This window comes from Jaculus jaculus, chromosome 5 (genome assembly GCF_020740685.1).
Source record: "Jaculus jaculus isolate mJacJac1 chromosome 5, mJacJac1.mat.Y.cur, whole genome shotgun sequence".
NCBI lineage: Eukaryota > Metazoa > Chordata > Mammalia > Rodentia > Dipodidae > Jaculus > Jaculus jaculus.
Window position 1 is genome coordinate 175,294,395 of NC_059106.1, and position 14,271 is coordinate 175,308,665.

Below are 14,271 nucleotides of genomic sequence, written 5' to 3' on the forward strand. Positions count from 1 at the left end.
ACCAAAACCAAAACAAACAAAAAAACCCAAAAGACAAAAACAAAACTTTTTGGGGGCAGAGTGGAGAGATGGCTGAGAGGTTAAGGTACTTGTCTGCAAAGCCTAAGGACCCAAGTTTGATTCCCCAGTACCCTCGTAAAGCCAGATGCACAAAGTGGCACATGTGTCTGGAGTTCATTTGCAGTGGCTAGAGGCCCTGGTGGGCCCATTCTTTCTCTCTCTCATAAATAAATAAAATATTTCTGAAAACAATTTTTTTTGTCTTCCTCATCAGAAATTCTAAGCTCTCCAGAGACATGGATGACCCCCTCAAAAGCTGTCTATTTAAATTAATATTTTTAAATTTTCCTACACTCTGCCCAGGCCTCCCAGTGAGCTGCCATGGATTGGAGTGATGGATCAAAGCTGAGTTTTCCTGGTAATGAAGCCTCCCCAGCCACTGTAGAAGAAGCTCTCTGCCAGGCTCCCTCTTCATTGAACAAACACCACAGAGGCAACGTGAGAAGTAGCTACAGTTTAATACAAACCTGCACCAGAACACAACATGTTGGGCTGTTTTGTTTTTGCCTCAACAGTGGCCAAAGCACAGGACCATGTGTCATCTTGTGGTTGACACAATCTTAGCACCATGACATTTACAGAGAAGTGAGGAAGTCCCTTGGGAGCTGGGGTGCTGGCAGCTCTGTCAAGATCCCAGGACCTGCCTGCCACCTCAGCAGCTGGAGGGGGTTTGGCTTCTGCATGATTCTGTTGTTTCTGGGTTAGTATGGGAAATGCCCTCAACATGGCATTGGCTTGACAAGAGACCTACTGTGGACTCCTAGCACTACACACACACACACACACACACGCACGCACGCACGCACGCACGCACGCACGCACACACAGTAGCACAATTTTCTGGTAAGTTAACCCCACAAACCTAGAGAGCAGCTAAGGCAAGAACAACAGTATTTATTCAGCAAGTACAAGATCAGTTTGAGAGCTGCATTCAGTGCAACCAGAAACCCTTTTCGTTCTAGCCACCAGCCAGTGGGCTGGTGATGGAGCTGGCTGGAGCTCTGCACGGGGCAAGGAGAGTGGTAGGGAATGACCGCTCATTTATATGACGCCTTGAACCTCCTGATTTCCATCTAGAAGCTCTTGAGCAAGCACACGGTCTATGGAAGGGTGGGACTGGATGAAGTGGAAGGCCTACAGTGGCCCCTTTAACATGTGATCTCCCAGCATCTCTCAGGTGGAGGCACTCAGAGAAAGTAAAGCTTTCCTAGCTGAAGCATGACACTCTGCCCAGCTGGCCCCACACCACTTAGCTCTTTGGCATCTGCCCAAGGTCCATGACCCCTGACCCTGCAAGGGCAGAAATAGACAAAGAAGATGTGTACCCAGACATGGTAGTTCATACCTTGGAATCCCAGCACTTGGGAGGCTAAAGCAGGAGGACTGTTATGAGTTCAAAGCCAGCTTGGGCTATTATATAGTGAGACTCTGTCTCAAGAAAGATAATGTGCACTGTACCAGGGGTCAGTGTCACCATTTCTGTTTCCCATGGAGACTTTTCTGGGCTTACCACCTACTGTCCCATGGCTGCTTTTGTTCCCTGGTTACCTTTTCCCTCCATTCAGCTCCTAAATGAGGATAATGGGGGTGAAGAGAGGATGGGGATACAGTTCAAACTACGTGGCAAACCCCTAATGTTTTTCTAATCCTGATCTGAACCAAGAATTATGCATTAGTTTGTATAAAACAAAGATGAGAAAAATCTACTTGTGCAAAACAAGACAGAGTGCTACAAGGGAGAAAGTGGTCTATTTGGTTAAGCTCCTGGTAGGATTGGCATCAGCCCACAACTCTTCTCCACTACTAGATTAGATAGCTAAGGTCATAAGGGAAGTAACAGACACTTCTGGGACCAGGGGGTCTATACTTTTCAGACCTCAGTTCTCTCATTTGTAAGATGGGAAGAGTAATACATGTCTCACTGTTGTGAGGAGCAAGTAAGAGCTTATATAAAGAAGTATTTTGATAGATGAGAAACACTATAGAAATGTGATAGTGTGATCATTACCCAGATTCCAGGGGACCCCTGCAAGCCTGGGGTGCTCAAACAAAAGATTTGATGTGAGATCACTTCCCAAAGGGGTAACAAGGCTTATAGAGGACAGGCAGCTGGATGACACAGCCACCCATAGGAATCTTTGTAGAACTTCTGAAGCAGGGAGGCCCCAATGGATGTGGGAGAGTAGCCTGCACCCACGAGAGGTGGTGCTGTGCAGAGGGTACCATGGCACCTGCACAATGGGATGGGGCTTTACAGCCAGGCCCTACAGGCTGGTGTCTCTTCCTTCCTGGAAGTTGGCTGGTCCCTCTCACTTCCCCTTTCTCAGCAGGTATAAGGCCTCTTGCCAATCACACAGCAGGAGTGGACAGGCCTCTGTCCAGCAGGGGAGGTCATAGGAAGCTTTGTGTGTGGGGGGGAGGGTAAGTGGGTATGGATGTGGGGTTAGAGCTGGAAGTGACCAAGGTCTGAGATGAGAAAGTCTTCAAGGTCAGCATTCAGGCCCACCAGAATGCAGGAAAGCTATGAGGGGAGGTCAGGGGTGGGAGTGGGGGAGACATGGCTCAGGGCCTCTGGGCAGGAGAGAGGACCTGTGAGACCAGCTCCTCTTCCCGCACCTCTGCCCTGTGCTGTCTGGTTGGTGGTGAGTGCAGCGTCTCCTAAGAACCACATCTATTCCTGTTTCTATGCTATGCTAGTGACACGAAGCACCGTTATTTTCCACAGGATGCACAAACAAGTCAAACCAAACCACTGCGCAAACCAAACGTGCAAAACAAAACCATTTACACGCGCCTGGAACCAGTCCCATGCCCACCTGGCTATGCCTCTGGACTTGGGACTCCCAGAGGGTATGGGTAGGGATTGTAAAGAGACTGGCAAAGGGCACAGAGTGTCCTAACCACAGCTATACCCAAAGTGTCCCTGCTGCACCCATATAGGGCCAGGGGTGAGCTAGGAGAGATGGGACATCTTGGGCATGGCTAGAAAGATGACACCTGTCTGACTTGAGAAATGTCACCACAGGACCTAAGGGGTGGGGAAGGGAGGCCTTTACTTATAAAACATAGCTGCTAAAGTGCTCTGGACACCTGGCCTGGTGGCAGGGCAGGGCACTAAAGTCTGGGCCTTCCTAGAGCCAGCACAGGAGTCAGTGGGGAGAGGAGGGGCTGGGTCAGGCACTATGCATCAGGCTCTGTGCATAGTGTGGGCTTTCAGGGCCCAGAGAAGCCCCTGGGTAAAGGCATGAAGGAGCACAGCAGGAGGGACAGCTCAAAGTGCCTGTTAGGATGGCTCAAAGCCCCATGAATCTTGTTCAGATGAGGAGTGGGGTCCCCAGTTCCTGAGGCTCCTGCAGGTGGTGTGCTGCCTAGCCCAGCCTCTCCCGCCCCGTTGCAGCTGAGGCCAGAAGGTGTGCAGGTGGGTGGTAGTGGTGCATCCTCACTTGTTGGGGCTGGTCAGTGCCTTTACCAAATGCCACTTGACCTGCCTCCAGGGGGTGCGAGGATCCGAGCTGAAGCCCGCTTTGGAACATGGTCATCGATCTGAGAACCTGTGGGAATAAAGAACAAAGGGTTAACCAGGCTGTCCCTGCCCGGGAAAACAGGTTACAGTCACCATCGATGGCTCACATCATGCTAGGGCTAAGTTAAACCCTCTGTGGATTATTCTCTCATTTAATTCTCATGGCTCCATTCCATTTCACAAATAAAGAAACTGAGGCTCAGGGACGTTATATAACTTCACCTGTTTTACAGTACATAAGACTTGAGCTCAGGCTTTCCTGACTCAGACCTCACTTTATGAGCTGCTCCACTTACTCTGCCAGCCTCACTACTGAGTGGGACATACGGTCTCTGTGTGTGCAGGTCATAGGATCAATTTATTAGCACACAGACCTTCATAAACAGAACTAAATGAGTTGATCAGAGAAGGAGAAAGCAGAACACTATTTTGGAAAATGAAAGACCCATCCCCAAAGGCTTTACCCATCTTGCAACCTAAAAAGGAGTGCCTACTGCCCTAGAGAACTCAGTGGACGCTCTTCAGCACACCTCACTTAAAAGAGACAAGATTAGAGAGTAAATGCTTCCTGGGGTCTGCTGTGTCTGAGGGGAGTTCTGTCAGTCATAGCTCTAAGGTAGGGGCAGAAGAGGCCAGTGGGATCCCATAGCTGTGGGTCTTGTCACTTCTTGAGAAGCTGGCTGCTGCTACAGGTGTGACTGCCCAGGTGGACTGGAAAGGCTTTAGCGTATTTGGATACTGCTCCAGAAACATGCCCCTTTCCCCCAGAACTCATATCCCATCATTGGTGGAAGTGGAAGTGTGTGTTGGAAAGACACCTCCCCACAGCCTACCAGCATCTCTAGTGGGAATCACATGTGTAGTCTCTGCCTCTCATACTGGAAGCCTCACCCCATTCCACAATGAACTCCATGCTTCCCATGCAATGACCTGGACCTTGCTTCTCTCAATGTTCCTGTTTTAGCATAGCCCAAGCAGAACAGGTTCTCTCTGGCTAGTCCTGAGGGCTACTAAGCTGGGATCAGGAAGACCTCTGACCTTTCAAATGGTGGTGACAGTTTCCACCAAAGCTGCAGGAAGGACTCCTCATTGCCTTTACTATTTATAAGACAGTGTCCACCACCCCCCCACAAAGTCCCCAGAATACCTGAGGCATGTGGCTGCTATACAGTAACTGCACAGACAACCATGGCTTAGAGGACCCTAGGGCTCACTGGTATTACTGGGAGATGGTATTAAAAATGGGGACAAGGGGCTGGAGAGATGGCTTAGTGATTAAGTGCTTGCTTGTGAAGCCTAAGGACCCCGGTTCGAGGCTTGATTCCCTAGGTTAGCCAGATGTACAAGGGGGCACATGCGTCTGGAGTTCGTTTGCAGTGGCTGGATGCCTTGGCACGCCCATTCTCTCTCTCTCTGGCTCTTTCTCTCTCTGTTGCTCCCAAATTAATTAATTAATTAATTAATTAAACAAAAAATGATGACAAGGGCTGGAGAGGTGGCTTAGCAGTTAAGTCATTTGCCTACAAAGCCAAAGGACCCAGGTGCAATCCCCCAGAACCCAAATTAGCTAGATGCACAAGGGGTTGCATGTGTCTGGAGTTTGTTTGCAGTGGCTGGAGGCCCTGGAGTGCCCATTCTTTCTATCTATTTCTTTCTCTTTCAAATAAATAAATAAAAATTAAAATATTTAAAAAGAACACATTTATTAAAAAAAAATAAAAATGGGGACAAGAGGACATGTCCAAGGAATCCAGAGAGTCTACAGATAGGCAGAAGCCAGGTTATGGCCCAAGGAACAGAGAGAAAGGGAGAGAAACTGGGAGTTGTAGGCCAAAAGAAAAATATTATTTATTTATTTGAGAGAGAGAGACAGAGAAAGCAGAAGAGAGATAGAGAAGGAAGGAGAGAGAGAAAGAGAGAGGGAGAGAATGAGAATGGGTACACCAGGGCCTCTAGCCTCTGCAAATAAACTCCAGATGCATGTGCCACCTTGTGTATCTGGCTTATGTGGGTCCTGGGGGAATTGAACTTGGGTCCCTTGGCTTTGCAGACAAGCTCTTTAACCACTAAGCAATCTCTCCAGCACCACCCATTTTTCTTTTACTTAAAGTTGATGAAATATTCATAATACAACTATTGGGTTTTGTTTTAAATGGTGAAAGCAGGACAACAGTGAGGATGGGGTAGCAAGGTCAGGGAGAGAAAAAAAAGCAAAAATGAGAATAAAAGATACTTCAGAGAAGTTAGGGAGGGGAAGGAACAGTGGGGTGCATTTTATGTAAGGCACAGAGGGCTATCTTTCTGAGCTTAGGTCTGGAGCACCAGATGTGTGGGACCCTCATGATGTTTCAAGGAGCAAAAACATCTTAGCTTAAAGACCAGAGGGTGGGCCATGGCCTATCGGAGAAGCTGGTGAACTCTTCTGTCCCTCCTGTGTCTCCTAATCTGTGTGTGTCTCTAATAGCAGACAGAGCTTACCACCAGATAAGGTTGTAGAGGCAAGATGCAGCCTGCTGCAGGGACCTTTCTTGCCCCAGCTACCTCCCACCTCGCCCTTGACCTTACCAGAAAGGCTGAAGCTGGATTCGTGAAGGTCCCGCATGCCCCCATGTCGAGTGACTGGCCGTGTAGGGGTGTCTGCCAGTGGTGTTCCCATCTCTTTTTTCCCAGGATGCACAACAACAGCGACATCGCCCAGGTAGGGGGTGCGATCCACTCCCCTTACCTTTAAGGTCTGATAAAGAGACAAGATAGTAGCATCAGAGCCAAGTGCATGGTGGGCCCATTCTGCTCTATGACCCAGTTCACACAGGTAATAAGGGTTCTTGTGCCTAGTGCCCAGGGGCTGGAGAATTAGTCTCTTGTACCTCTTGCATAGTACATGTGCACAAGTGTGCATGTGCAGAGAGCTTAACTAGCTCCCCTCCACATGGATGGAATCTTTCAAGGATAATTTAGTAGGGAGACTTGAGAGGCATTCAGCTTTAGCAGTATCCCGACAAGTGTAGTGGTGTCCCCTCAGTGCAGGCTCCTGAGAGGTCAAACCTTTCACTGTGATCTGGCAACCAGGGTGGAAATTGAGGCTAAATATAGCTACTTTGGACAGATTCCTTGATGTTCTCTGATAAGAGATCAATAGTTAGGCTATAAAGTTAAACCAAACCTAGTCTGAACTGTTTGGATCTTCACTATGTTGGACTGTGACTTCTTGGCATCTGAGGCTGGGGTCTTGGGGACTTGGCAGTGACAGCGTCTAGAATAGCTCTTTCCTTCCTTACACACCCAGCTCTGCCCAAGGCTGCTTCTCTGAGGCCTACACTTTAGGAGTTGTTCATCTTTAATTTTTGGAAAATGAGTTTTTTTTTATTGCTTCTTTCCTAAAAACTTGCATTCTATTACCAAGTAGCTGAGATGAAGAACAGAGACTAGGGAGGGGGAGATGGCTCAGTGGTTAAGGGCACTTACTTGCAAAGTTGACTACCAGGATTGAATTCCCCAATACCCACGTAAATCCAGATGCACAGAGTGGCACATGCATCTGGAGTTCGTTTGCAGTGGCAGAAAGCTCTGGTGCACCCATTTCTCTTTCTCTCTCTGCTTACAGATAAACAATAAATAATATCATTTTGAAAAAAGAGGACAGGGACTATACAATATGCTTTTCCCTAAGGATTTAAAGTTGCCAAGATAGTAAATGCTTTAGTTATAGTGCCTTTGTAATCAGTACACTTACTGGAATGTTCCTTATGATTTTCCCACCATAGATTTGATTCCTTGTTTTTTTTCTTTCACATGGGAAAGAATAATAATAGCTAAGAATTAAACACTTAGAAGCTGTTCTAAGGACTCAGCTTTGCACATATCAATATACTTAACTCTCACTCATCTATATGAGAAAGTGCTACTGCTACTCTGTGTTATAGCTGAAGCCCAGAGGGCTAAATAATTTGCCCAAGGTCACACAGTGGAACCAGGTCACAAGTCTAACTCTGAGGCTTGCTGGCCAACACTGTAATTCATGATCTCTGGGTGTGACAGAAGGGTGACATTTTACTTTTTATTGATTTCCAGGCCTATTGGAGCTTTCCTCTAAAGCTATTTTCTTTTGTTAAATTTGTGTGTGTGTGTGTGTGTGTGTGTGTGGGTGGGTGTGGGTGTGTGTGTGCGTGGGCGCACGCGTGTGGGCACATGTGTGCTCATGCATGTGTAGAGATCTAAGGACAACCTTAGAATGTCTGTCCTCTCCTTCCCCTTTCTTTTAGAGACAGTCTGTCATTGTTTTGCCACTGCATGCGCCAGTCTAGCTGCCCCATGAGCTTCATGATTTTCCTGGCTTTCCCTTCCATTGCTGCAGGTGTGCCAGGATCGCATTATGTGATTTATGCGATTTATGTGATTCAGGAGAAATGAACTTGGGCTTCAGGCTTGCAAGCAAGTACCTTTAACCAATGAGCCATCTCTCCAACCTTTGCTTTCTTAATTATTCCCTCTCACCTGTCTATCTATAATATTTTGACCTCATCCAAATTTTTCTTAATAATTTATTATTTTATTTGAGAGAGAGACATAGAAAGAGATGGACAGAAAGAGACAGAGAAAGAGAGAGAGAGAGAGAATATTGGTGTGCCAGGGCCTCCAGCAACTGTGGACAAACTCCAGATGCATGTGCCACCTTGTGAATCTGGCTTTGCGTGAGTCCTGGGGAACTGAACCTCGGTCCTCTAGCTTTACAGGCAAGCACCTTAACCTCTAAGCCATTTTGCTGGCCCATCATCCAAATTTCTATAATGTGTTTTGCAAAAGTAACCTCATCTTCTTCAAGCGGGAGACTCTGTTCTGTTTTCTCAACTCTCTATAAGGGAAGTTCTGGGCACAGTATCTGGGACATTATGGTCACAGCCTCACCACCACAAAACGGCTCTTTGCCTCACTCCCTGACACCTTTCTTAGGAAGTACTCTGACTACGTCAGTTTGTTCCATCATCCTTATAGTTGACCAGGTGTAGAACTTTGATCAGCAACTGCACCACTGCCCAAGGTCAAAGTGGAAGAAAAGAGGGTGTTGCTCAAAAGCAGATACATCTCTTCCCCCATTGCACAGGTTGCTGCATAGAAAAAAATTCTACAACCTCATCATAGGAGGTCAGCTTCCTTCAAATGAGAATGTTTAAAATGCAGTGGTTCAAGTGGGCTTCACAGTAACTTAGTCTTAACAGTTTTCTGGACTCTCTGCTCAGGGATTGTACTGAGAAAGCTGCAGGGATATCTTTAAGAACCAGAGGCCCTTTTGTAGTACCTCTGAGAACACAGGGACCCAGGTCCATTCTATGAAGAGCAGGACTTCACCCCTTGGAGTGAGCTGCAAAGCTGTCAGTATACACCTTTTTCACAAAGGATTTCTTATAATGCTTACCAGCCTTCTGTTTTGTGGGACCTGGAACTTATAGGAGATGGGGCCTGATTGGCAGAAACAGGTAACTGGGGTGGGCTTTTTAATGTTATTAACTGGCTTGTGGTTCAGGCTTCCATCTGCTTCCTAGCCTGCTGCATGTGAACAGCCATTATCTGTACACTTCCACTGTCACAAACTCTGCCATGCCAAATTACAACTTCTGAAACCACGAGCCACAATAACCCTTTCCTCCATTAAGTAGTTTCTGTCAGGTATTCTTGTCACATGATACAAAATAACTAATACACATGATGATAATGTCTGAGACTTAAAAGGGAAGATGTCTTGGAATAGGGCTTCAACCTCTTCCCATACATCTTTGTCATTGTCCCACCTTACCTTCTCTCTCTGCACCAGCTTCTTATAGACAGTGTCTGGGAAAGACCGCAGGGGACAGAATTTGCCAGTACCCTCAGCACACATAAAGACCCCGTTTTCATATACGACGCGCCCCCGGCTGATGGTGACTAATGGCACACCGTGGCAGCGCATGTTCTCATACAGGTTGAAGTCTCCACCCTGTACCTGGGTGCTGGCTGAGATGGTCCTGGTAGGAGACAAGGAAGCTTTTGAGCACAGGAACAGATGGCACAGATTGACAGAAAGAGAATGCCCAATGGGAAGGGATGGTACTCCAGGGCTAGCTGATATGGGCTGAATTTCATCCTATCAAATTCTTTTGCTTAAGTCCCAAACCCCAGCATCTCATAGTGTGGCCATTTTTGGACATAAAGTCTTTAGAGAGGTAATTAATACAAAAAGAGACCATACAGGTGTGCCTAACTGCAACCTGACCAGTATCCTTGTAAAGGGGACATGGGTACACAGAGGAAAGAGAGAGACAGCCATTGGCACACCAGAGTCACACTTCTTTACATGTGATTCTGGTGTGTCAATGGCTGTTCTGAAAATGATACAAAGATTATAAGCCTTTGGAGTTCTATAATACAAGTTCTTAAAAATCACTTTCTAAGTCCTGGAGACTAGCAGCAAATTTTACTTTGTGGCTTCTGGGTCCCACACCACCACATCAGCATCGGCTCCAGGGATGATGCGGCCCTTGCGGGGATACAAGTTGAGAATCTTGGCTGCGTTGGAACTGGTGACGGCCACAAAACGGTTCTCGTCCATCTTTCCTCCAACCTGAAACATTGCAGAAGTATCAAGTGAGTCAGGATCTGTGTTTGTGCCTCCTACCACAGTCATTCGTGACCCCAGCATGTAGCCTTTTAGTTCAGATGGTCAGAACTGTAGGACCAAGGAGAAAAATGCTATGGGTACCATCTCAGATAAGCCATCCTACAGGGCTTGGCCCCAGAGCCCCTTGTTTCTTTTTTTCTCATCTAGCCACAGTGGTGACTTGTGCCAAAGACTTCCTGACTGGCATAAAAGGCAATCTACCTATGTGTCTATTAAGGAGATTCAGGGGAATACCTTCATGTGCAAAGGCTCCGTGTGGATTTTTCTAAGCCCTTACCCTAGATGCCTGAAACATAGTACTGACCCTTATATATACTCATTTCTTCTCTGTGCATGCAGACCTGTAATAAGGTTTAATTTATAAGTTTTATAAGTATTTAAGAGACTGACACTAATAGTAGGATAATTTTAACAATAAACTGTAATAAAAATTATTTAAAACTTAAAATGTTGGACATGATGGCTATAATCTTAGATCTAAGAAGGCTGAAGTGGGTTTTAGGCTAGTCTGGGTTATATAGTGAGTTCCTTGCCATCTTGGGCTACAGTGTGAAAGATTGCCTTAAAAAACAAAACATGGGACTGGAGAGATTGCTCAGTGGTTAAAGGTGATTGCTTTCAAGGCCTAGTGGCCTGAGTTCAAATCCCCAATACCACATAAAGTCAGATGCACAAAATGGCAAATGCACCTGAAATTTGTTTTCCTGAGGCCCTGGAATGCTCATGCCCCCTCATTCTCTCTTTCTCTCCTTACAAACAAATGAATAAAATAATCTTTAAAACCATGGAGTTGAGGAGATGGCTCAGCAATTAAAGGCATTTGCTTGCAAAGCCTCCTGGCTTGGATTCTATTCCCCAGTTCCCATGTATAGCCAGATGCATAAAGTGGTGTATGTGTCTGGAATTTGTCTGCAGCAGCAAGAGGCCCTGGTGTGCCTACTCCTCTCTGTATCTCACATGTACAGGCTCACACAAAATAAATAAATAAAAATAAAAAACAACCTCCATGAACATCCAAAATTTATTTATGAATTCTGAATTCATGAATTTATTTATTATTTATTACTTCTGGACTATAGACTGAAGCTAAGGAACCTGGGACTCCTCTTCTCAAGAGGTCTGTCCTGAGCCATCTCTGGCCTTTCCTTGTGCTAGTGGCTTAGTCTTCAGGACTTCAGATTTCTCTGGGCTGGTGCTCTGTGTTGAGTCTAATCCATGATAGATAAGACCAAAAATACTTATTTCTCATGGGCAGAACAGGTGGTATTCAAATGAAGTACCCGTCCCTATCATTTTTGAAATTCAATTACACAAAATGGACCAAGAACTTCAAATATGTCCATATCGGTTGGCTCAAAAACTCTTTCTAGGAATCTGTCCCTAAGGAAGTAATTAGAAATTCTGACATATATTCACAAGCAAGGAGTTCTTCATAGCATAATTTGAAAGTGCAAAAATTAGAAATAAGCAAAAGTTTAGAAGGAAGGATTAAATTATAGTCCCTCTGTTGGAGGGACACCAGTCATCAAAAAGATGTTTTGAGAGGCTAGAGAGATGGCTTAGTGCTTAAAGCACTTGTTTGTGAAACCTAAGGTCCTAGGTTTGATTTCCCAGAATCCATGTAAGCCAGATGCATGGCTAGAGGCCCTGGCATGCTCATTCTCTCTCTGTATCTGCCTCTCTCTCAAATAAATAAAAAAATATTTTTAAAAAAAGATGCTTTGAGGGCTGGAGAGATGGTTCAGCAGTTAAATGTGATTCCTGTGCAAGTGTAAAGGACCTGGGATCACTTGAGTTTGAATCTCTAGACACCATATAAGCAGCTGGACACATCTGTAACTGCAGTCCTGTGAGAGCAGAGACTGAAGAATTACTGGGGCTTGTGAAGTCCTAGCATTGGTAAGAGACTCTCTCATAAGGAAAAAACAGGCTAGTGAGCGATGAAGGGGACACCTGAGTTCACTAGGCACCATGGGCAAGAATACAGGTGGGGTTAGGAGGCACAACAATACAAAAATGTGTTTTTAGTGGAGCGTGGTGGCATACACCTTTAATCCCAGCACTTTGGGGGCAGGGTTAGGAGGATTGCTGTGAGTTCTAGGCCATCCTGAGGCTACATAGTGAATTCCAAGTCAGCTTGAGCTAGTGTGAGACCATACTTTGAAAATCAAAAAACAAAAAAAAATTTTTTTTGAGACAGAAAGAGGGAGAGAAAGAGAGAGAAAAATGGTCATGACAGGGCATCTAGCTACAACCTAGTGCATGTGGCATTACATGTATTGGGTAATTGCACTCAGATTCTTAGGCTTTGCGGGCAAGTGCCTTAACCTCTGAGTCATTTCTCCAGTCCACTGTTTTCTTGTTTTTGAGTGAAACAGGAGCTATGTTTGAGCCAGTCCTTCTAAGAAGTTTTTTTTTTTTTAATTAATTAATTATTATTTTTTCAGGATCCTTGAATCAAGCATTTTCACTGGGACAGAGGCAGGCAGGGCTCCAGAAAACCTACCACTCCTCTCTCCCAGATGACACTCATTCGGTCTTGCACACCGCTCACACCATGCGGGATCTTGGTGAAGTCCTCCTTGCCCATAGCTTTCTGCTTCGTGGTGAATGGTCGGTGATCTGATGCCACAATGTTCAGAGTATCACTGAGGAGAGAGAAGGAAGTGACTGGTGAGGGAACAAGAGGTCAGAGCCCCAGAGGATGGGGACAGAGAGTGGGTGAAGGTGGTTGTATGGTTAAAGCCTCACATGTCAACTCCTTCTCATCAGCTATTTGACCTCCAATATCCCTGTTGGTCACAAACAGGTATTTGGCAAAGCATTTCCAAATTCAATTCTAAGCTTTGCTAAGAAGTTGACACCATAGTGCCCTGAGAAGAGAAGAAGAACATAGGAGCCTAGACAGAAGTATGACTTAATGAAAACTAATAGTCTGAAAGCCAATGGGCTTATCACCAGTGCCATTCATGACCAGATCTTCAGTCAGTTAGTAGTGCAAGTAAGTGACTAAGGCACAATTGGGGCCTCAGCAAGTTCTAGGACCAGAGAAGGCTCTGAGCAGGACAGTGAGAGAGGGCAAAAGGTGGCTTGCAATCTGCCAAAGAGGAAGGCAGGTAGGTGGTCCATGTTGAGACCTCTGTGGACTGATGGTCAGAGACAAGGAGGGCCAGTGAGGAAGATGCCTACATCACCAGAGCAGGGCAACCTCAGGAGGGACCTTTCTGCAGCCAAAGATATCAAGTGGAGCCAAGAACCACTCCTGGGAGTCTCTAGTGAGGCTGTGAGAATCAGCTATAGTAGTTTAGTTTTCTTTGTAGGTGAGCACATGGACCACTGGGCCACCCACTCAGAAGGGAAGTTAGAAGCAAAGTCATCCTCTGAGTCAGCAAGGAGGCTCTTGGATGATTCCTGGCTAGACTACATAGAGGGCTGTCTCTCCTGGGGTATGGAAGGCTTATGAATTATAGCTCTTGCCAAATGACTAATTCCCTCAGCAAATTTATAGTAAGATGACTCAGTGCTTCTTGTGGCATGGGTTGATATCTCCCTGGACCACAGAGATGACCGGGGAACTCTTCCACAGAGCAGGTGTGTTCTAGATTCCCTGAAGTTCACCATACTTGCTGCACCTGCAGCACCTTTCAGGAACGATGGGATCTCAGGGTTTTACCATCTCCTCTGGGGCCTCCAGACACCCAGGTGTGGCCTAGATCAGAAGAGGCAGGTTCCCATCACAGGATCACAGACTGCAGGTCAAAGGCCCCACAGCTTGGGCTCCACTCCCACTTAGAACTGAATGTCCAACTTCCTCAGAAGATACCCACACAATTAGGTGTCACTGAACAGGTATACATGAATTTTACTTTCCTGAGGACTTTTGAGATTCCCCTAATGCTGTTCTGAATCTGAGAGAGAAAACCACCTGTTCAAATTCTTTAAATTTAAAACACAAGCTGGCTTTGTCAAGTACAAGACATATTACATGTCTAAATGAAAAAAAGAGTCTGGTTTCTTTATTAAGAAGTCATATTTT

At 45.9% G+C, this 14,271-nt stretch overlaps 1 protein-coding gene across 2 annotated transcripts in view; it reads right to left on the reverse strand.

Annotated features, from left to right (window-relative positions):
• Positions 1-499: 499 nt before the first annotated feature.
• Positions 500-14,271, reverse strand: part of Dpysl5 (dihydropyrimidinase like 5) — a 93,939-nt gene continuing 80,167 nt past the window's right edge. For both annotated transcript variants that reach the window (XM_004669360.3, XM_045150887.1), the window contains exons 9-13: positions 12,742-12,883; positions 10,036-10,178; positions 9,375-9,582; positions 6,149-6,317; positions 500-3,611 (exon numbers count right to left, since the gene is read on the reverse strand). In XM_004669360.3, the coding sequence (XP_004669417.1) occupies positions 3,526-3,611; positions 6,149-6,317; positions 9,375-9,582; positions 10,036-10,178; positions 12,742-12,883 (748 nt within the window). In that variant the 3' untranslated portion in view covers positions 500-3,525. The remainder of the gene's footprint in view (positions 3,612-6,148; positions 6,318-9,374; positions 9,583-10,035; positions 10,179-12,741; positions 12,884-14,271) is intronic.